The sequence below is a fragment of the Eumetopias jubatus genome, unplaced genomic scaffold, assembly GCF_037043125.1.
Source record: "Eumetopias jubatus isolate StellerSeaLion01/CBP00866 unplaced genomic scaffold, mEumJub1_p1.0 scaffold_13, whole genome shotgun sequence".
Classification (NCBI taxonomy): domain Eukaryota; kingdom Metazoa; phylum Chordata; class Mammalia; order Carnivora; family Otariidae; genus Eumetopias; species Eumetopias jubatus.
Genome location: NW_028274819.1, coordinates 8,557,281 through 8,582,077, shown reverse-complemented (window position 1 = coordinate 8,582,077; position 24,797 = coordinate 8,557,281). Strand labels below are relative to the sequence as shown.

General features: G+C 39.9%; 1 protein-coding gene across 1 annotated transcript in view; it reads right to left on the bottom strand.

Moving 5' to 3' along the window:
• Window positions 1-24,797, bottom strand: part of ATL3 (atlastin GTPase 3) — a 59,648-nt gene that overhangs the window by 23,957 nt on the left and 10,894 nt on the right. The window contains exons 2-5 of the mRNA XM_028118150.2: window positions 22,416-22,630; window positions 22,132-22,275; window positions 5,893-5,997; window positions 5,356-5,406 (exon numbers count right to left, since the gene is read on the bottom strand). Coding sequence (XP_027973951.1) covers window positions 5,356-5,406; window positions 5,893-5,997; window positions 22,132-22,275; window positions 22,416-22,630 — 515 coding nt within the window. The remainder of the gene's footprint in view (window positions 1-5,355; window positions 5,407-5,892; window positions 5,998-22,131; window positions 22,276-22,415; window positions 22,631-24,797) is intronic.

Here is a 24,797-nt window from a genome sequence, read left to right as displayed (position 1 = left end):
GAAGCAATGCCCTCAATTCTAAAAGAAAATTATTTCTATCCTGTAATTCTAGGATAAAATTAAAATATTCTCAGACTTACAAGAACTCAAAAAAGTTATCTACTATACATCCATTCTATCCTTTCTCAGAAAGCTAATGTAGAATGTTTAGAATTAAGAAGAGAATAAACCAAAAAAAAAAAAAAAAAAACCGAGAGAGAGAGAGAATAAATAAAAGATTAAAATGGATCCAACTGCAAAAGGAACTGAAAAGAAATTCCCAGGCCCTGATTTCAAGCTATCTTACAAAGCTATAGTAATCAAAACAGTATGATATTGGCACAAAAACAGACACACAGATCAATGGAATAGAATAGCTTTTTATTCTCCCAGAAATAAACCCCTGCATATATGAGCGATTGACTTTAAGACAAAGAAACCAAGAACATACAATGAGGAAAGGACAGTCTCGTCAATAAGTGGTGCTGGGAAAACTGGAAAGCTACGTGCAAAAGAATGAAACTGGACCACTTCCTTACACCACACATAAAAATTAACTCAAAATGGATCAAAGACTTGAACATAAAACCTGAAACCCTAACACTCTTAGAAGAAAACATAGGCAGTAAGCTCCTTCATGTCAGTCTCAACAACTGTTTGGGATTTGGAAACAAAAACAAAGGGAGCAAAAGCCACAATAAACAAGCAGAACAACATCAAACTAAAAAGCTTCACAGCAAAGAAAACCACTAACAAAATGAAAAAGCAACCTACCAAGTGAGAGAAAATATTTAAAAATCATTCATCAGATAAGGTTAACAGCCACAGTATATAAAGAATTCATACAACTCAACAGGGGGAAAAAAACCCACAATCCAATTAAAAAATGGGCAGAGGATCTAAATAGACATTTTGTAAGGAAGATATATCCATTTGGCATTTCATGGCCAATGGGTACGTGAAAAGATGCTCACCATCAATAATATCAGGGAAATGAAAATAAAAACCATAATGAGATACCTCCTCACACCTATTAGAATGAATATTTATCAAAAAGAAAAGAAACATTAAGTGTTGGTGAGAATGTGGCAAAAAGGGAACCGTTGTCCACTGCTGGCAGAAATTTAACTGGTGCAACTATTAAGAAAAACAGTATGGAAGGTCCTCAAAAAATTAAAAATGAAACCACTAGACGATCCAGCAATTCCACTTCCAAGTAATTACTTGAAGAAAACGAAAACAGCAACTCAAAAAGACATATTCACCCCCGTGGTCAATGCAGCTTTATTTACAAATGCCAAGATACGAAAGCAACTTCGTGTCCATCGGTGGATGCATACAAAAAACATGGTGCATATATTCAGTGGAATATTATGTGCCATAAAAAAGGCGGCAATCTTGCCATCTCCAACAATATGGACGGACCTTGAGGGCAACGTACCAAGTGTTACTAAGCGAGGGGCAGAAAGGCAAACACCGTATGATCTCAATTATATGTAGAATCTGGAAAAAAAAAAAAAACTTAAACGCTTAAAAAACAAACAAGCATATGGATACAGAGGTGGAGTGGGGGGTAGAGGAAAAAAAGTGAAGGGGTTAAAGTACAAACTTCCAGGGTTTCCTGGCTGGCTCAGTCAGAAGAGCATAGGACTCTTGATCTCAGGGTTGTGAGTTCAAGCCCCACATTGGATGTAGATTACTTAAAAATAAAATCTTAAAAAAAAAAGTACAAACTTCCAGCTATAAAATACATAAGTCGTGGGGATACAACATGGTGATTATAGTTAATAATACTTAAAAGTTGCAAAGACAGTAGATCTTTAAATGTTTTCATCACAAGGGAAAAAATATTTTTTTTTTTTAAAGAAAGAAATTGCCAGTGAGACAGCTGTGCACCAGGACTAAAGGAAGCAGTGCAGGGTAAAGGAGAACACAATGCCCAGGAGTGATGCTCCCAAGGAAAAAAAAAAACAAAAAACCTGAAGTACGAAGACCATACTGAGAGGTTTTACGAGTCTATCCCCTGAGATACATTAGTGAACACTAAAACTACCAAAAAACATGATACAGGTAATTCATTACAAGAAATGCAATCATAATTCACAAGAAACCTCAGTAAGGAAGAACATATAAATATACCCATATAATAAGGCAACTACGAATACTTTTTTAGTCAAAAACTGTGATCTAACTGTTGAAGGATGAGGGAAAGGAAGCTGCAGGTGAGGGTGGGAGAGTGGTAAAGATGCTAAACCCTAACTTTGTAAAAGAAATTATTACTATTTCAAATATAAAAATCCAGAAGAAACAGCATAACCATCTTCTTGAAAAATTATGAAGCAAATAGCAGAAGATATAGCCCAAAGGACAAGTGACTGCCTCTGGAGAAAGCATGTAGGAGGTTGAAAGGATGTTCTTTTTTATTATGAACACTGCAATATTACTGACTTTTATACTGTGTGTATGTGTGTATGTGTATGTTACTTTGTTAAAATAAAATGATGCTTAAGAAAAAGAAACACATATAAAATACTGTATATAAACAAAACTGTACAAAACCCATGATGTCTCTCTCTGTAATTCTGAAATCCAAAAAGCTCTAAAAACCCAAGTTAGGTGGCAAACTCCTTTGAAGGAAAATCTGCCTTGAACGGATATGAGGCTTTTTATAAGCTTTATTTATCCCATTTCATGAATCGGTCATGCCTTTACCTGCAGAAACAGTAGCGTGTTTCATCAGGAGATGTTACCTGAACGCCCATTCCTGTCCTCGACCTCATGCTTACACGCACTTTTGATATCGTCCATCTAAAATCCAAAAAATTTCAAATCCCAAAATACACGTAGTCTCAAAGGGTTGGAGTAAGGCTTGCTGTCACATGTTATCTATTTCCTATAGGGATATCTATCTGTTTACAAAGAGAACAGAAAACATATATTCAAACCCGATATGTGGTTACCTCTGGGGACCGGGAAGGGGGACTTCAGTTTTATCCAAGGTGTCCCAGTTTTTTTGCAAGAACAACATCATTTCTAATTTCATAATGATTATGCTATTAACTTTTAAAAATACAGAAATGACTAGAGTGACAGGTGTCATATTACTAATGGAGAGAGCTAAATTCAGCCTCTATGAAGAAGGCATAGAGTGGAGGGGGATCTCCCACCAGGAAACGTTACTGGAAGCAGGGTCTTCACGGAGGTAATCACGTCAAGATGAGGCCATCAGGGTGAGCCCTAAGCCAACGTGACTGGCGTCCTTATAAGAAAAAGCAACACAGACGCAGGGAGAAGAGTGCAACGTGAAGACAAAGAGACACACAGGGAAGACAGAAGCAGAGACTGAAGGCCTACAGCTAATGCCAAGGAACGTCAAGGACGGCCAGCAAACCAGCAGGAATGAGGAAGGGGCAAGCAGGGATTCTTCCCCACAGGCTCAGAGAGGGTGTGGCCCTGTGGACAGCCTGAGTTCTGACTATCAGACCCCAGAACCGTGAGACTGTAAGTTTTTGTTGTCCGAAGCCCCCTCGTCCGTGGTACTTGGTTACAGCCGCCCTCACACATCACCCGGGTCTACTCGTGATGACCTTTCACTGACTGATGGCACGATCCATAAGGAATTAGGTCTACTTCAAACATGAGTGTGTCCACAGCACAGAGTCCACTGCCTCACACAAGCTAGGTGTTCAAAAAAATGTGTGAAAGGAAAGACCCTAAAAAAGAATAATTTTCAGGTGAAAAGGTGTCAAACTTAAGTTTTGATTTAAATGTTTCAGGAACAACAGCTCCCAAGTCCGGAGTCATAACACCAGAGCAGAACCACCAGTCAGAGAGTACAAGTTATTGCCAACAGTAACATGAAGAGCCAAAGTTGAGGAATTATTTTCCTTGCTTTTTAAAGGAATAGAAATTAGAACTAACTCAAAGTAATCCCCGTAATAAAGGACGCGCTCGTTCCCTTGCACGCTGATCTGTTTTCTTGAATGTCAACAGGACAAGTGCAATCACAAAGGCATGTCAAGAATTGCATTCAACTCTGGAATACCCATGGAAGAGTATTTTACAGGAATAACACGTAGGAACTGCTGCACGGAGAACAGAAGACGATGACTAATAGCAGCAGTAGTAATAGTAATACTAAATAATGGCTCACAGGTATTAAGCTTATATTCTTTTCTAGGCACATAATGCTACGCATTTTATAAATACTGATTTATTTACCCTCACCTGGATTTTTGCAACAGCTTCACAACCAGTCTCACTGAATGCACACCTGTCCCTAAAAGATCTATTCTAAACAGCCAGAGTGATCCTCTGCTCAAATAACGTCCCGCCTATGCTCAAAACAGGGCTCCTATATCCATTCCCCAGAGGAAAAGCCTGAGCCCTTGGCAAAGGCCAAGCATCAACAGGACCTAAATGCCTCTCTGACTTTATCACTAAGCCTCCTCCTGTCACAGGGCACCTGGGTGGCTCAGTGGTTGAGAATCTGACTCTTGATTTTGGCTCAGGTCATGATCTCAGGGTTGTGAGATTGAGGCCCATGTCGGGCTCCACACTCAGCGGGAATCTGCTTAAGATTCTCGCTCTCTGGGGCACCTGGGTGGCTCAGTGGGTTAAGCGTCTGCCTTCGGCTTGGGTCATGATCCCAGGGTTCTGGGATGGAGCCCCGCATCGGGCTCCTTGCTCTGCAGGGAGCCTACTTCTCCCTCTCCTCCCTGCTTGTACTCTCTATCTCTCCTTCTCTCTCTCTCAAAAAAAAAAAAAAAAAGATTCTTTCTCTCCCTTTGCCCCTCCCCATCGTGTACACGCTCTCTTAAAAAAAAGGGGGGGCGCCTGGGTGGCTCAGTCGTTAAGCGTCTGCCTTCGGCTCAGGTCATGATCCCAGGGCCTTGGGATCGAGCCCCGCATCGGGCTCCCTGCTCAGCAGGAAGCCTGCTTCTCCCTCTCCCACTCCCCCTGCTTGTGTTCCCTCTCTCGCTGTGTCTCTCTCTGTCAAATAAATAAATAAAATCTTAAAAAAAAAAAAAGCCTCCTCCTGTCATACTTCCTAGTCCTAACCACTAGCCTCCTTGCTGTTCCTCAATTCTACCAAGCACCCTCCAGTTCAGGTCTTTCTTCTTGCTGCCCCCTCTCCTATACTACTTCTCCCCCAGATATACTGCAGGACTTACCCACTTTCTTGGGTTCTGTGCTCAATTCAGTAAGGCCTTCCCTGATTACCCCGCAGGAACAGGGTACAGAACTGCTGTGAGCCAAAAACCATCCCCTATAGTTCAATCTACTGCTAAACCTATTCAGCTATAAAATTTCTCTTAGGCTTAAAACTTTTAAATGATATATTATGACATTAAACTTTTTATGATGAATATATACCTGTAACTGTTGAAGATCATCTTCCTGAATGTTCTGGGACAAATTATAAATCTAGAAAACAAAAATCCAGATTGACAATCACTCTAGCTTCACTTCAAAGGAGTCCCAAATAAGCCTAAAGCATTGAAGAGAAGCTGTGTACAACTAAAGGTTTACATACAAGAACATGAGGTCTGTTCAAATAGTAGTATCAGCTGTCTTTTGGAAAACTATGCATATAATGTTGAAATCACCTAATTCTTCCTTCATAGCTTAAAATCAGTTTTCCTGAGTTCTCACCAAATCTCCATTTCCTGTGTGATGTAATTAATGTAATTTCAATTTCCACTTTTCAGACTTTTCTTGAAGTATTTTATACATACTTATGACCAAAGTGGAAAAATAGTTAAAGCTCCTTCTTGAGCTTGACTTATATCTACAGCCTAAAAAGAACATTTACACATCACCTAGGAATTCTGATAACAGAACAATGAAAACAGCTGTACTCCCTTTATCTCATTTCCTCTGCAAACTTTTATCTTAATCAAATGGTGATACCTGAACAGAACTAGTCATGGTGCTGAGAGCGAAGATGGTGGCACAATCTTTCACAGTGGACTGGCTGTCAAATGCCCCCTGGGTATCCATCAGAACAACTGCAACCTAAAGGAAAGACAAATACCAACAAAAATATGTTAAGAGTGAGAAGGGGAAAAATGTAGAAAAGAAGTCGAGAAGTACAGTACAGGTAACAATTAAATGAGGTTTTGGCACCTGTTTGTAGTTCTACAGAAAAGTAGTTATTGAAATGCCTTGTCTTGATCAGAGAAGTTTCCTGTAGATTATCTGCTCTGACCTGATGAGATGTATGAAACAGAAACCCGCAGAGCAATATGCATAGATGGGGAAAGTGCCTCACCAATTAAATGAGCCAAATGTTGGGACCAATTAGCTCACTTACCAAGCCCGTCATTCGGATATTTTTATTCACAGAAGTAATAATATGATTATCACTTTTATGTAACTTACATATCAAGTCCCATTAATCACATACTACATTTTTGAGTTTATTTTCATACCCCCAATCCACAGTAGTGGAAGAGATATGATATAAATCCACACAAAAGAAAGTATTAAGCAGAAAAGATAAAATCAAACCAAATAAAGTTTCTAGCCAACCTCAATACACTGAAACCTAATGACAGACATGAAGGCTTTATCCTTTCCACACTTTATCCATTTTGTGAAGAGGATACCATCAAACTAAACAAGTAATCAGCACCAATCATGGCTGAGACACAAGAGAATAGTATTGGATCTCTACCTCAGATCATATACAAAATGGATCAAATTAACTCAAAATGGATCAAAAACCTAAATGTCAGAGCTAAAACCATAAAACCCTAGAAGGAAACAGAAGTGTAAATCTTTAGGACCTTGGATGAGGCAATGGTTTTGCTGTTGTTGTTGTGGTTTTTAAGATTATATTTATTTGAGAGAGCACGCACAAGCGCATATGCAAGGGGAGAGGAGCAGCAGAGGGAGAAGCTGACTCCCCACTGAAGAGGGAGCCCAAAGCAGAGCTGGATCCCCAAACCCCCAGGGATCATGACCTGAGCTGAAGGCAGATGCTTAACCAACTGAGCCACCCAGGCACCCTAGACAATAGTTTCTTTAATATGACACATAAAGCACAAGCAACCAAAGAAAAAATACACAAACTGGCTTCAACAAAATTTAAAACTTTTGCACATCAAAAGACACTATCAAGAAAATAAAAAGACAACCTAGAGAATGAAAGAAAATAATTGCAAATTATCTATCTGGACAACAGTCTAGTACCAGAATATATAAAGAACAATTCAACAATAAAAAGACAAATGATCCAACTAAAAAATGAATTTGAACCCAGCAGGAGAAGAGAAATAATAAAGATCAGAGCAGAAATCAATGAAATAGAAACCAAAAGAACAGTAGAACAGATCAACGGAACTAGGAGCTGGTTCTTTCAAAGAATTAACAAGATTGATAAACCCCTGGCCAGACTTATCAAAAAGAAAAGAGAAATGACCCAAATCCACAAAATCATGAATGAAAGAGGAGAGATCACAACCAACACCAAAGAAATACAAACAATTATAAGAACATATTATGAGCAACTCTATGCCAGCAAATTAGATAACCTGGAAGAAATGGGTGCATTCCTAGAGATGTATCAATTACCAAAATTGAACCAGGAAGAAATAGAAAACCTGAACAGATCTATAACCACTAAGGAAATTGAAGCAGTCATCAAAAATCTCCCAACAAACAAAAGCCCAGGGCCAGATGGCTTCCCAGGGGAATTCTATCAGACATTTAAAGAAGAATTAATACCTATTCTCCTGAAACTGTTCCAAAAAATAGAAATGGAAGGAAAACTTCCAAACTCATTTTATGAGGCCACCATTACCTTGATCCCAAAACCAGACAAAGACCCCATCCAAAAGGAGAATTACAGACCAATATCCTTGATGAACATGGATGCAAAAATTCTCACCAAAATACTAGCCAATAGGGTCCAACAGTACATTAAAAGGATTATTCACCATGACCAAGTGGATTTATCCCTGGGCTGCAAGGCTGGTTCAACATCCGCAAATCAATCAACGTGATACAATACATTAACAAAAGAAAGAACAAGAATCATATGATCCTCTCAACAGATGCAGAAAAAGCATTTGACAAAGTACAGCATCCTTTCTTGATCAAAACTCTTCAGAGTATAGGGATAGAGGGTACATACCTCAACATCATAAAAGCCATCTATGAAAAACCTACAGCGAATATCATTCTCAATGGGGAAAAGCTGAGAGCTTTTCCCCTAAGGTCAGGAACGCGGCAGGGATGTCCACTCTCACCACTGCTATTCAACACAGTATTAGAAGTCCTAGCCACAGCAATCAGACAACAAAAAGAAATCAAAGGCATCCAAATCGGCAAAGAGGAAGTCAAACTCTCACTCTTTGCAGATGATATGATACTGTATGTGGAAAACCCAAAAGACTCCACCCCAAAACTGCTAGAACTCATACAGGAATTCAGTAAAGTAGCAGGATATAAAATCAATGCACAGAAATCAGTGGCATTCCTATACACCAACAACAAGACAGAAGAGAGACAAATCAAGGAGTCGATCCCATTTACAACTGCACCCAAAACCATAAGATACCTAGGAATAAATTTAACCAAAGAGGCAAAGGATCTGTACTCAGAAAACTATAAAATACTCATGAAAGAAACTGAAGAAGACACAAAGAAATGGAAAAACGTTCCATGCTCATGGACTGGAAGAACAAACATTGTGAAGATGTCAGTGCTACCTAGAGCAATCTACACATTCAATGCAATCCCCATCAAAATACCATCCACTTTTTTCAAAGAAATGGAACAAATAATCCTAAAATTTGTATGGAACCAGAAGAGACCCTGAATAGCCAGAGGAATGTTGAAAAAGAAAAGCAAAGCTGGCGGCATCACAATTCCGGACTTCCAGCTCTATTACAAAGCTGTCATCATCAAGACAGTATGGTACTGGCACAAAAACAGACATATAGATCAATGGAACAGAATAGAGAGCCCAGAAACGGACCCTCAACTCTATGGTCAACTCATCTTTGACAAAGGAGGAAAGAACGTCCAATGGAAAAAAGACAGTCTCTTCAACAAATGGTGTTGGGAAAATTGGACAGCCACATGCAGAAGAATGAAACTGGACCATTTCCTTACACCACACACAAAAATAGACTCCAAATGGTTGAAAGACCTAAACGTGAGACAGGAGTCCATCAAAATCCTAAAGGAGAACACAGGCAGCAACCTCTTCGACCTCAGCCACAGCAACTTCTTCCTAGAAACATCACCAAAGGCAAGGGAAGCCAGGGCAAAAATGAACTATTGGGATTTCATCAAGATAAAAAGCTTTTGCACAGCAAAAGAAACAGTCCACAAAACCAAAAGACAACCGACAGAATGGGAGAAAATATTTGCAAATGACGTATCAGATAAAGGGCTAGTATCCAAAATCTATAAAGAACTTATCAAACTCAACACTCAAAGAACAAATAATCCAATCAAGAAATGGGCAGAAGACATGAACAGACATTTTTCCAAAGAAGACATCCAAATGGCCAACAGACACATGAAAAAGTGCTTAACATCGCTCGGCATCAGGGAAATCCAAATCAAAACCTCAATGAGATACCACCTCACACCCGTCAGAATGGCTAAAATTAACAAGTCAGGAAACGACAGATGTTGGCGGGGATGTGGAGAAAGGGGAACCCTCCTACACTGTTGGTGGGAATGCAAGCTGGTGCAACCCCTCTGGAAAACAGTATGGAGGTTCCTCAAACAGTTGCAAATAGAGCTACCATACGATCCAGCAATTGCACTACTGGGTATTTACCACAAAGATACAAATGTAGGGATCCGAAGGGGTACGTGCACCCCAATGTTTACAGCAGCAATGTCCACAATAGCCAAACTGTGGAAAGAGCCAAGATGTCCATCAACAGATGAATGGATAAAGAAGATGTGGTATATATACACAATGGAGTATTATGCAGCCATCAAAAGGAATGAGATCTTGCCATCTGCAACGACGTGGATGGAACTGGAGGGGGTTATGCCGAGTGAAATAAGTCAATCAGAGAAAGACATGTACCATATGACCTCACTGATATGAGGAATTCTTAATCTCAGGAAACAAACTGAGGGTTGCTGGAGTGGTGGGGGGTGGGAGGGATGGGGTGGCTGGGTGATAGACATTGGGGAGGGTATGTGCTATGGTGAGCACTGTGAATTGTACAAGACTGATGAATCACGGATCTGTACTTCTGAAACAAATAATGCAATATATGTTAAGAAAAAAAAAAAAAGAAGATAACAGGAGGGGAAGAATGAAGGGGAGTAAGTCGGATGGGGAGATGAACCATGAGAGACGATGGACTCTGAAAAACAAACTGAGGGTTCTAGAGGGGAGGGGGGTGGGGGGATGGGTTAGCCTGGTGATGGGTATTAAAGAGGGCACATTCTGCATGGAACACTGGCTGTTATGCACAAACAATGAATCATGGAACACTACATCAAAAACTAATGATGTAATGTATGGTGATTAACATAACAATAAAAAATTATTTAAAAAAATGAATTTGATTTGAACAGATACTTCTCCCAAGAAAATATACAAATGGCTAATAAGTACATAAAAATATTCTCAACATTATTAGTCGTTGAGGAAATGCAAATGCAAATCAAAGCCACAAAGAATCAAAATAAAAAGCTTTTGAACAAAATTTAAAAATCTTAAATCAAAAAAAAAAAGCTTTTACACAGCAAAGGAAACCATCAACACAACAAAAAGGCACTATTGAATAGGATATGTGCAAATGATATATCCAGTAAGGGGTTAATAGCTAAATATAAAAAGAACTTATACAATTTAACACCAAAAAGGAAATAATCTGATTAAAAAGTCGGCAGAGGATCTGAATAGATGTTTTTCCAAAGAAGACATACAGATGGCCAACAGACACATGAAAAGATGCTTAACCTCATTCAATAATCATCAGGGAAATACAAATCAAAACTACAATGAGGATCAGTCAGAATGGCTAGTATCAAAAAGAAATAACAAGGGGCACCTGGCTGGCTCAGTTGGTAGAGCATGTAACTCTTGATCTCGGGGTCATGAGTTCGAGCCCCATATTGGGTGTAGAGATTACTTAAAAAAAAAAAAAGAAAAAGAAAGAAAAAAGAAAAGAAATAACAAGTGTTGGTGACAATGTGAAGAAAACAACCCTCATGCACTGTTGGTGGAAATGTAAATTGGTGTAACCACTGTGGAAAACAGTATGGAATTTCCTCAAAAAATTAAAAATAAGGGGTGCCTGGGTGGCTTAGTCATTAAGTGTCTGCCTTCAGCTCAGGTCATGGTCCCAGGGTCCTGGGATCGAACCCCGCATCGGGCTCCCTGCTCCGCGGGAAGCCTGCTTCTCCCTCTCCCACTCCCCCGCTTGTGTTGCCTCTCTTGCTGTGTCTCTCTCTATCAAATAAATAAATAAAATCTTTAAAAAAAGAAATTAAAAATAAGAAATAACAAGTACTGATGAGGATGTGGAGAAAAAAGTACGCTCATGCACTGTCGGTGGGAATATAAACTGGTGCAGCCACTTTGGAAAACAGTATGGAGGCCCCTCAAAAATTAAAAATAGAAACACCATATGATCCAATAATTCCACTACTGGGTATTTACCCAAAGAAAACAAAAACGCTAATTTGAAAAGATACATGGACCCCTGTGTTTATTGGGACATATTTATAAGAGCCAATATGTGGAAGCAGCCCAAGTGTCCACCAGTAGGTAAACTGGATAAAGATGTGGTATACATCTTTGACTACTACTCAGCCATAAAAAAAAGAGAGCGAGATCTTGCAATTTGCAACAACATGGATGGACCCAGTTACTATTAAGCTAAGTGAAATAAGTCAGACTTAGAAAGACAAATGTAATTTCACTTATACGTAGAATCTAAAAAACAAAAGAAAAATACTCTTAAATATAGAGAACTAGTGGTTGCCAGAGGGAGGTGGATGGGAGGATGGATAAAATAAGTGAAGGAGACTAAGAAGTACAAACTTCCAGTAATAAAATAAGTAAGTCAAGAAGATGAAAAGTACAGCACAGGGAATATAATCAACGATACTGTAATAACATTATATGGCAACAGATGGGGACTACACTTATCACAGTGAGCAATGAATAATGTATAGAACTATCAAATCAAGATGTTGAAACTAGGGGCGCCTGGGTGGCTCAGTGATTGGGCGTCTGCCTTCATTCGGCTCAGGTCATGATCCCAGGGTCCCGGGATCGAGCCCCGCATGGGGCTCCCTGCTCCGCGGGAGGCCTGCTTCTCCCTCTCCCTCTGCCCTTGCTTGTGTTCCCTTTCTCGCTGTGTCTCTCTGTCAAATAACTAAACAAAATCTTTAAAAATAAAAAAATTTTTTTAAATTTTAAAAAAAGATGTTGAAACTAATGTAACAGTTATGTAATATCTATGCCAATTATACCTCAAGAATTAAAAAATAATTTAAAAAATTTTTTTAAATTAGAAAAATAAAACCACAATGAGATACTACTTCACACCTAGGCTGGCTATAATCAAGAAGACACATAAGATCGGGGTGGCAAACATATGGCAATGGGAGCCTCCTGCATTTCCAGTGAGAATGTAGGGTGCGCCAGCTGCTTTGGGAAGCATTTTTGCAGTTTTTCGAAAGGTTAGATATGGAGTTGCCATATGACCCAGAAACTCCACTCCCAGGTATATACCCAGAAGTACTGAAAACATGCTTAATCCTATAACTCAACAAGAAGGGAGGGAGGGTGGGAGGGAGGAAATAATCTCATTAAATAAATAGGCAAAGGACTTGAACAGACATTTCTCCAAAGACAACATAAATGGCCAACAGGTATGTGGAAAGGTACTATCACTCATCAACAGGAAAATACAAATCAAAACCACAATGAGACACCACCTCACACCTATTAAAATGGGTATTATCAAAAAAAAAAAAAAAAAACCACACACACACGAGAGAAATAGGGGCACCTGTCTGGCTCAACCGGTAGAGCATGTGACTCTTGATTTCAGGGTCAGGAGTTCAAGCCCCATGTTGGGCGCAGAGATTATTTTGAAAAAAAGAAATAATAAGTGTTGGCGAGGATATAGAGAAATCAGAGCCCTTGTACACTGTTGGGAATACAAAATCATACAGCTGCTATGGAAAATAGTATGGAGATTCCTCAAAAAATTAAAAATAGAACTACCTTATAATCCAGCAATTCCTCTTCTGGGTATATACCCAAAAGAATTCAGACCAGTATCTCAAGATATCTCCATTCCCATGTTTACTGCGCCAAGATTCACAACAGCCCAGATATAGAAACAACCTAAATGCCCATCAACTGATGAATGGATAGAGAAAATGTGGTATCTACCTACAATGGAATACAACTGAGCCTTAAAAAGGAAGGCAATCCTGTCATATGTGACAATATAAATGAATCAGGAGGATATTAAGTGAGATAAGACAGTCACAGAAGGACAAACACTGCTTGATTCCACTTATGTGAGGTATCTAAAATAGTCAAACTCAGGGAAACAGAGAGTAGAATGGTGGTTGGCAGGGGAGAAGAGGAAACGGGACTTGTTTAGTGGGTATAAAGTTTCAGTTATGCAAGATGGATGAGTTTTCAAAATCCACTACACAGCATAGTGCCTACAGCTGACAATACTATACTGTGCACTTGAAATTTTATTAAGAGAGTAGATCTCATGTTAAGTGCTCTTACCACAGTAAAAACAAGGAAAAAGAAAGGATATGTTCACACAAACACTTGTATGTGAATGTTCATGGTAGCATGATTCGTAATAACCACAAAGTAAAAATAACCCAAATGTCCTTCAAATGATGAAAAGATAAAGTGTGACGCATCCACACAACACAGTATTATGCAGCCACAAAAAGAAATGAAGTGCTGATGCATTCTTCGACATGGATGGATCTGGAGGGCAATGGGCTGGGAGGGTAGGGGGGTGGGGGAGGCCAGACGCAAAGACCACAGATTATATGACTCCATTTGTATTAAATGTCCAGAATAGACAAATAGATGCGTAGAGAAGGAAAGCAGATCAGGGACGCTTGGATGGCTCAGTCGATTAAGCGTCTGCCTTCAGCTCAGGTCATGATCCCATGGTCCTGGGATCGAGTTCCACATCAGGCTCCTTGGTCAGCAGGGAGACTGCTTCTCCTTCTGCCTACTTCTCCCTCTGCCTGCCGCTCCCCCTGCTTGTCTGCTCTCTCTCTCTAACAAACAAATAAATAAAATCATTAAAAAAAAAAAAAAAAGGAAAGTAGATCAATAGTAGCCAGGGGCTGGGATAGGAGGGAAATGGGGAATGACTGCTAATGAGTAGTGAGTTTCTTTCTGGGATGATGAAAATGTTCTGGAATTAGATGGTGGTGTTACTTGCACAGCCTTGTGACTATACTAAAAACTGCTGAATTATATACTTTTAAAGCATAAATTTTATGATATGTGAACTCGCTCTCAATGAAAAAGAGCTCATCCTAGCATATATTTACTAACTAGAAAAATGAGGCTGTATCAGGGAAATAAGCTCTTGAGGAATAGGAGTCATACATACACTCAGATGAAGTCCTGGGTATTTGGGGGAAATGGTGTTCTCCTATCACATAGTGAAATGATAAACTGCCATCAACACTATCAAGAACAACTGGGCAGGAGCTAGAAAAAGGGGAAATGGGCATTCTCAGACCTGGCAATTCCACTTCCAAGTGGCTTTCTAACGTTTTGTTGGACTCCAGAACGCAGAGAAAGAAATATACTTAACATCCTAACTAAATAAACACATACATAAAGCTGAAACTAAATTTGCATACTGCAGTCTGACACTTTCTACACTGTTCTAGTTCTTTCTTTTTAAATATTGGTCATGAGCCAATAAGTTGATTTCTCTACCTTTAATGGGTCATGGACAGAGTTCAAAAAACTGTGGCCTGGAGTCACGCTTGCACAATTCCCCAAGGAGACATTTACCAGATTGTTCACTGTAGGAAGGATTATAAAAATTAAAAAAAATAAAAAAGGAAACAATCCACATGCCCACCAGTCGGTAAATGGGCAAAATAAAATAAGAATATTCATATAATGATTACCACGTAACAGTTAAAAAGAATAAACTGGAGCCACATATTTAAGACTGTAGTTTTTCAATTAAAAAGTAAAAACAAGGGGCGCCTGGGTGGCTCAGTTGGTTAAGCGACTGCATTCGGCTCAGGTCATGATCCTGGAGTCCCTGGATCGAGTCCCGCATCGGGCTCCCTGCTCGGCGGGGAGTCTGCTTCTCCCTCTGACCTTCCTCCCTCTCATGCTCTCTCTCTCTACCATTCTCTCTCTCTCAATAAATAAATAAAAATCTTTATTAAAAAAAGTAAAAACAAATACATTATCTACTTTTTTAAAAAGATGTTATTTATTTATTTGAGAGAGAGAGAGAGAGAATGTGCAAGCAGGGGGAGGGAGAGGGACAAGCAGAGGCTTGACTTGATGATCCTGAGATCATGACCTGAGACAAAATCAAGAGTCAGATGCTTAACCAACTGAGCCACCCAGGTGCCCCCCCCCAAAATTACCTACTGTTTTAGCCAGATATATTCTAAGCTAAAATATCACCAGGTATATTACAAACAAGAGAATCAGGGGCGCCTGGGTGGCTCAGTTGGTTGGGCGACTGCCTTCGGCTCAGGTCATGATCCTGGAGTTCCAGGATCGAGTCCCGCGTCTGGCTCCCTGCTCAGCAGGGAGTCTGCTTCTCCCTCTGACCCTCCCCCCCTCATGCTCTATCTCATTCCCTCTCTCAAATAAATAAATAAAACATTAAAAAAAAAAAAAACAAGACAATCAATGCACCTGGGTGGCTCAGTCGTTAAGTGTCTGCCTTCAGCTCAGGTCATGATCCCAGGGTCCTGGGATCGAGCCCCACATCGGGCTCCCTGCTCAGGCGAGAAGCCTGCTTCTTCCTCTCCAACTCCCCCTGCTTGTGTTCCTGCTCTCTCTCTCTCAAATAAATAAAATCTTTTAAAAAATTAAAAATAAAAATAACAAAACAATCATGTGAAACTTTCATTTGGGTAACTTCTAAAGAACTGCTTATTAGTATGGCATTTATCCAATATTATATTGATTTTTTAAAGCACTCCTGATCCCGCTGAATGCCTGAACATAGTATTTCTTAAAAGGGTAGGAAACAGGGGCCTGGGTGGCTCAGTCGGTTAAGCGTCTGCCTTCGGCCTGGGTCATGGTCCCAGGGTCCTGGGATCAAGCCCCGCGTCAGGCTCCCTGCTCAGCAGAAAGCCTGCTTCTCCCTCTCCCACTCCCCCTGCTTATGTTCCCTCTCTCTCTGTCTCTCTCTCTCTGCCAAATAAATAAATAAAATCTTAAATAAAAAAAAGGATAGGAAACACAACGAGATATCCCTACACGTCTACTGGAATGACCAAATGCTGACAAAGATGTGGAACAACAGGAACTTTCACATTCATTACTGGAAAAAATGCAAAATTATACAGGTACTTTGGAAGACAGTTTGGCAGTTTCTTACAAAACTAAACATCACCGGGCACCTGGGTGGCGCAGTTGGTTAAGCGACTGCCTTCGGCTCAGGTCATGATCCTGGAGTCCCGGGATCGAGTCCCACATCGGGCTCCCTGCTCAGCAGGGAGTCTGCTTCTCCCTCTGACCCTCTTCCCTCTCGTGCTCTCTATCTCTCATTCTCTCTCTCTCAAATAAATAAATAAAATCTTAAAAAAAAAAAAAACTAAACTAAACATCACCTTGCCATACAATCCAACAATCATGCTCCTTGGTATTTACCCAAATGAGTTGAAACTTATGTCCACACAAAAACCTGCCCACAAATGCTAACACAGCAGCTTTATTCATAATTGTCAAAACTGGAAGCAAACAAGATGTCTTTCAGTAGGTGAACGGATACACTGTGGTACATACAGACAATGGAATATTATTCAGCAATAAAAAGAAATAAGCTATCAAGGCAAAAAAATGTGAGGATCCATGAAAGTACACTGCTAAGTGAAAGAAGCCAATAGAAAAGGCTACATACTGTATGATTCCAACTACATGACGTTCTAGAAAGGCAGGTCTACGGAGACAGTATGAAGATCAGTGGTTGCCAGTTCAGGGAGAAGGCAGGAGAAGGAGGCAAGAACAAATAAGTGGAGCACAGAGGGTTTTTAGGGCAGTGTACCTATTCTGTCGGAGACAGCAATGGCAGCTGCATATCATGACACACTTACCAAAACCCATAGAACATATAACACAAAGAGGGAACCCTGATGTAAAGCATGGGCTTTAGCTAATAACAATATATCAGTATTGGTTCATTAATTATAACAAATGCATCACACTGATATAAGATATAAATAGTAGGGAGAAACTGGCAGGGGGAGGGGCATGTGAGAACTCTGCACTTCCCAATCAATTTTCCTATAAACCTAACATTGTCCTAAAAAATAAAGTCTATCAATTTTTTTAAAGGTCAGGAAACCAAAATGATGTCAAAAAACATTGAGCTTATCCCAGAGTCCTGGGATCCAGCCCCACATCGGGCTCCCTGCTCGGCGGGAAGCCTGCTTCTCCCTCTCCCACTCCCCCTGCTTGTGTTCCCTCTCTCGCTGTGCCTCTCTCTGTCAAATAAATAAATAAAATCATAAAAAAAAAAATTGAGCTTTATAGAGGAGTCATTCAACAAGATAAAAAAAATGACGGCACTACAAATGTTAGATAACTAAAAGCAAAGCTTGCTTACTAAGACTGTAGAGATTTCCTAAACTATTATGAAAATATATCAATTGCCCCAAAAAATAAAAATCAGGTCTACCAGTTCTATACAAAGGGATCATCTAGTCAAAAATAATTATTTATTCCTAAAAAGAAAATTATGAAAGCATCTACCACACACTACCAGAGAAATAGAAGAGAGCAATGATACGAAACAGGACTGAAATGAAAATTGTAGGGCCTGTTGTAATGCCAGATCTAAGAGCAGCTGTATTACCCACAGCAGGCCTTAACTGCTATGGGTAATACAGCAGTTTAGAGATGCCAAACATCTCCAAAATGAAAAGACTAGACTTCCACTTCCAGTCAAAATGGTGTAACAGAGACTGAACTTACCTTCCCACCTAAAACCAAAAAATAACAGACAGAACACATGAAACAACAGTTCACGACACTGGACATCACGTAACAAAGGATAACGATCCTTGAGGGAAAGGAACAGATGAGGTGAGCCCTTCTGTTGTCCCAGCTTACTGACTAAGGCGTGGGGAGGGGAAACCAGGCAGAACTCAACGGATTCCCTGAGTTGAGGAGACACAGCTGAGAGTCAGGGAGACCAAGGACACTGGAATTCTCAGGCAGAGCGTCTGAGAGGAGAGAGATACAAAGACAAAGAACCCCAGGGATCTGCAGAGGGTCCCCATCAAGAGTTCAGCTGAGTACTGACAAGCGCATGCACATGAGGACACTACCTGAGGCTAGAGACAACCAATCAAAAGGTTTAGAGGGAGCAGTACCTGGTGCTCACAGAGGGCCAAGAACAGGCCTGTTCCCTCCAACCAGACTGAAAAAATCCCATAATTCTAGAGTACTCAGAAGAGTACTTGCCTCAGTAGTGAGGAATAAATAGCTCTATATTAAATACTGCTCTGGTGCCGTTTAAGAAAACTTAAAAGCCAGAACAAAAAGGGTCCAATTGTTTCCAAATTTCTTAACTGCATCCTAGAATAAAGTCAGGGAGGGGCGCCTGGGTGGCTCAGTCATTAGCGTCTACCTTCAGCTCAGGTCATGGTCCCAGGGCCCCAGGATCAAGTCCCGCATCGGGCTCCCTGCTCCGCGGGAAGGCTGCTTCTCCCTCTCCCACTCCCCCTGCTTGTGTTCCCTCTCTCGCTGTGTCTCTGTCAAATAAATAAATAAAAATATTTTTTAAAAAATAGAATAAGGTCAAGGAAAATATGGGAAATGGGGGAAATCGGGGAACACAAGAAAGTACAACCCAATGAGGAGAAAATTCAATCAAAAATCAATTAAAATTAACCGAGAACAGGGGCACCTGGGTGGCTCACTTGGACTTAAGCGTTGGACTCTTAATCTCAGCTCAGAGCTTGATCTCAGGGTTGTGAGTTCAAGCCCCACTTTGGGCTCCACACTGGTCGTGGAGACTACTTAAGGGAAAAAAAAAAAACCCAGAATAGATACAGACGTTAAAATTAACAGAAAATGAGACTCTAAAACAGCATTCTGTATAACTATATTCCATATATTCAAAAAGTTACGTAGTGACATGAAAGACATAAAAAAGACCTAACCTGAACTTCCAGGGACGAAAATCACATTTCTGCAATGAAAAGTAGACTGGATTATAAAGACTGGGGAACTTGAAGGCCTAGCAATGGAAACTGCCCAAAAGGAAACAGAGAGAAAAGCAAATTAAAAAAATGAACAGTGCTTCAATGAGCTATGGGACAGCCTGACGTATGCGTAATAGGAGGCCCCAAAAGGAATAAGGGAGAAAAAATTTGAAGAAATAATGGCCAAAAAATGCACAAATTTGATAAAAATTATGAACTTGTAAATTCAAGAGGCTCAACAAAATCCAAACACAAGAAACATGAAGAGAACTACACTAAGGCACATCATAACCAAACTGCTCAAAAAACAAAAAAATGCTGAACTGTTAAAAGCAACCAGGAAAAAAAAAAAAAAACCACATGCGAAGCACACACAAGAGCAAAGATAAGGATAAAAGATCTGTCATCAGAAACAATCAGGAAAAGGGCAAAGAACTGACATCTTAAAGCACAGAAAGAGGGGCGCCTGGGTGGCTCAGTTGGTTAAGCGACTGCCTTTGGCTCAGGTCATGATCCTGGGGTCCCGAGATCGAGTCCCGCATTGGGCTCCCTGCTCAGCGGGGAGTCTGCTTCTCCCTCTGACCCTCCCCCCTCTCATGCTCTCTCTCTATATCTCATTCTCTCTCTCAAATAAATAAAAATCTTTAAAAAAAAAAAAGCACAGAAAGAAAAAACTGCCAGCCTAGAATTCCATACCCAGCATATTTTCCCAAAAAAGGCAAAATGAACACTTTGCAGATATATGAAAACCAAAAGAAGTCAGCACCAGCAAAATAGCACTACAAGAAATATTAAAGGAAGTCCTTTAAGCAGAAGGAAAAATGGACACAAAAATAGAAATATGGACACCCAAAAATGAAGAGCACAGTTAATGATAACTACATGGGTAAATATATGGCTTCTTTCCTTTTTTCAAAGATTTTATTCATTTGTTTGAGAGAAAGAGAGAGAGACAGAGAGAGAGTGTGTGAGCTTGATGGGGCGGGGGGCAGAGGGAGAAGCAGACTCTGCTGAGGAGGGGCCCAATACGGGCCTCAATCCCAGGAGTCTGGGATCGTGACCAGAGCTGAAGACAGATGCTTAACCAACTGAGCCACCCAGGTGTCCCTGGCTTCTTTCTTATTATTTAAATATCTTTAAAAGATAATTGAATGTTTTAACAGGAATTGTTTAAACAAAAAAATAAATACAATGTTATTAAAGTAAACTATGTGACAATAGCCCAAAAGGTAGGAAGGGAGAAATGGAATGTCAATTATATCTCAATAAAGTGGTTAAATAATTAAAGGTAGACCCTCCAAAGAAAAAGTTTATAATGTAGTATTTCAATGTTACAACTTCTTATTCTCCTAGATTCTCTTTCTTTAAAAAATATGTGATAACCTCTTCATTTTGCCACATATTTTTTATATGTGCCTCTATGCATTAAAAAAAATTAAAGGGGCACCTGAGTGGATCAGTCAGTTAAGTGTCCGCCTTCAGCTCAGGTCATGATCCCAGGGTCCTGGGATCAAGCCCCACATCGGGCTCCCTGTTCAGTGGGGAACCTGCTTCTCCCTCTCCCTCTGCTGCTCCCCCTGCTTGTGCTTTCTCTCATTCTCTCTCCTGCTCTCTGTCAAATAAATAAATAAAATCCCCTCCCAAAAATTAGAGGGTTTTCCAATATACCTTTCTCCTGGAATCTCACTAAAAGAGAAAGAGAAAGAAAATTATAAAAGATTTAATGAGGAAATTTATAAGGAAAAAGAATAAAAGATGTGGAAACAGCAATCAAGACTTGTGCATCAACTCTCCAGCTCCCAAAAATATCGAATAGCGTAGCATTTAAGAAAAGGTTGAAACCGAACAATCTGAAGTGGGGACCTGAAACCTTAAGCCCTAGAAAGACTCGAGAATGAGAGGCACCAACAGCTGTGAAAGCATGCTTTAGGATGGAACTAAAAACAGAAGGACTGGGTTAAAATCTGTTTAAGAAACAATGATACCCCCAAATCCTCTCTGCCACTTTGAGAAGACACATGACTCACCTTTGACAAAAAAATGTAGGGGAGGCTGTAGGACTGTAGCTTACTAGGCACGGAAGAGATGGGGTAAGAGATCTACTGATGACTGCCCCAGCGGCAGGTGGAGGATGCTCACCTTCTGCATGTGAGATGCCCTAGTGTCCTGTATCTGCTCAGCTCCCAGAAGACTGGCAGCCAAGTCTATGTCACCCTCACAGGAGTAAGAAAGTAAAGAACAGAAGTAACATCTGAAACAGTTGAGATCATTAACACCCGGGAAGTGAAAACAAGCAGAGGGAAGAACAGGGCCCTTGATAGCTACTTTTTGGTTTTGATAGCTATTTTTTGTTAGAAACCTTATGTTACTGGGGTGCCTGGGTGGCTCAGTCGGTTAAGCATCTGCCTTCGCTCAAGTCATGATCCCAGGGTCCTGGGATGGAGCTCCACGTGGGGTTCCCTGCTCAGCGGGGAGCCTGCTTCCCCCTCTGCTCCTCCCCCTGCTCATGCGTTTTTTCTCTCTCAAATAAATAAAATCTTTTTAAAAAAATTTTTTTAAATTAAATTAAAAAAAGAAATCTTATTACTTGACCATTTAAAATATACTCATGTTATTTTTAAACCATGCACTTACATCATTTTGATAAAAATTATTTTTAATTGAATTATCAGAATACACATTAAAGTTCTCGTTCTGTTGTTGTTTTTGTTAATTTACAAGTCTTTTCTTCCTTACCTTCTTCCCACCCGGCTTCTCCACAGTGAAAACTTCACTCCAGATCTGAATCCCCGTTGTTTCTGGGTCAGAGCCCCCTCTCCATGAAAACCCTGTTAATGGTTCTTCTGAGTCACCCAACCAATTTGAACGGCCACCTTCCTTCTATAGGAAAAATAAGAAATTTCCATTAAATCTTAAATTTTGAGTAATTTTACCTATCAAGGATAATCCACAAGCTTATTTTGCTCTTTTGGACACAGAAGTCTCATTTTCCAATTTGAAATGAAATAATCCGAGCTTACCTGGAAATATAAGTATCGTAGCATGAAGTCCAGGAAGAAGGACTTGCCCTTTCGGAAAGCACCAGCCACTGACACCACCACCACATCAAGGTCTCGGATGTGGTCCTGCAAGAGAATGCTGGCCAAGGCTTTCTCTTCTAACTCAAAGGAATGCTGGTCTTTCTGAACCAAAACAACCTGCACTGGGCCAGGCTTTCCACTCTCCATGGCATCACCTAGATTGTTGCAGAGAAAAAAAAAAATCACTTTCAAATCTTTTTTAAATTTGTATTTTTGAACATGGGAAAAGCAAAAACTTCTTAAATGGCACAAAAACACTAACCATAAAAGAAAAAATGACAAATTAGACTCCATTAAAATTAAGAGTTTTTGTTTATTAAAAGACATCATTAATGGGGGGATGGGGTAACTGGGTGATAGACATTAAGGAGGGCATGTGATGTAACGAGCACTGGGTGTTACATAAGATTGATGAAACAGTGACCTCTACCTCTGAAACCAGTAATACATTATATGTTAATTGAATTTAAATTTTAAAAGACACCATCAAAAGAAAGTAAAATAAAAGCCACAGACCAGGAAAAAATATTCACAATACCTATATCCAAAAGACTCACACCCAGAATCAATATGGAAATCCATAAGAAAAGGACAAATATTCAAATTTTTCAAAATAGTAATAAGCAAAAGGCACTTCATTAAAAAAAGGATACCCAAATGGTCAATAATCCTATGAAGAGGTGCTTCCATACCATTACTTACCAAAGAAATAGAAATAAAACCATATTGAGATACCACTACCTGTCCCATCAGAATGGGGCTAAAATTGAAATGACTGACAATATCAACTGTGAGAGAAGCTGTGGTACAGCTGGAACTGTCACACATTCTAACAGGAATATAACCACTTTGGAAAACTGCTTGGCAGTAGCTACTAAAACTAAACATACCTATAATCTAGCAATTCTACTCTTAGGTATATAACTTAGAGAAATAAGTGCTTATGCCCACCGAAAGACATAAATACAAGAATGTTCACATCAGGGACGCTTGGGTGGCTCGTCAGTTAAGCAGCTGTCTTCAGCTCAGGTCATGATGATCTCAGGGTCCTGGGATGGAGCCCCACATGGGGCTTCCCTGCTCAGCGGGGAGTCTGCTTCTCCCTCTCCCTCTGCCCCTCCTCCCTGCTCATGCTCTCTCTCTCTCAAATAAATAAAGATGAGCAGAAAGTCCCAGGCTGGGCTCCATCCCAGGACCCTGAGATCATGACCTGAACCAAAGGGAGATACTTTACCAACTGAGCCACTCAGACACCCCAATAAATAAAATCTTAAAAAAAAAAAAGTTCACATCAACTTTATTCAAAATAGTCCAAACTAGAAACAATCCAAATGTCTATCAGCAGTAGAAAGGGTGCCTGCCACTGCTAAGCCTTTTACATACATTTTGTTTAATCCTCAGAACCACCCCATGTGGTAAATAATACTGCCTCATTTTTAAAAATAAGGAAACTAGGGCTTACAAAAGTTAAACATCTTATCCAACCGGTTCTGGAGAAAAGCTTGAAAGGATCTTTAGGTGGCTAGGACTTGCAGATCATTCCTAATAACCTAGTCAACACTTTAGGGGCAATTAATTCTTTAGCTCAAAATAAAGCACTAACTAATAGTTTCCCTACCAGAGTTGAAAGCAGAAAGGTATCAATTCTTTGAAATTCACAGAGCCACTCAGTAGCTATGGATTTATGGAAAGTTTACGAAAAACTACCAGTGTAGCCTAGTAAAGCCTAGAAGCAAAGCACTATTTCCCTAAGTGTATGTACCACTGGTATTAAAGATGTTTTCATGTACTAAAAGGACATTTATTTTAATAATTATGTATTTTAATGTATACAAGGAAACAAAACCATGTTTTAATGGATTATTACTTGGAAGGATGCTAAGTTTAAAAGGTGAATCAATTCAAAGTAAATTGAAAAACAAATCCTATGCAAAGCACAGTAAGGTAAGCAGATATGGCAAAAACCACAAATACGGTCCCCAAATTACTTCTGTCTGGGAAACACTGAAGGCTGCATGATCATAGTAGACAAAGTCAACAAAACAGCTTGATTGCCAGACTCTACCCATTAAGCTATGGGAATTGCTGCTCACTTTTTATACCAGAAAGCAACAAAGGGTTCTTGCCACTTTTATATTTTTATCAAACTAGTGGAAAACAAGTTATAAGTATACATTAACTGTCACAGTATCATTGTAATAAATGTATATTACTATTTTTCTTTCCCATTACTGCCCGGATAAAAAGGAAATATTTCTGTGAATAATCTCTTAACAGTTCTTTATTGCCACAAAAGCAGGTGAATCCAGGACCTAAAGACCT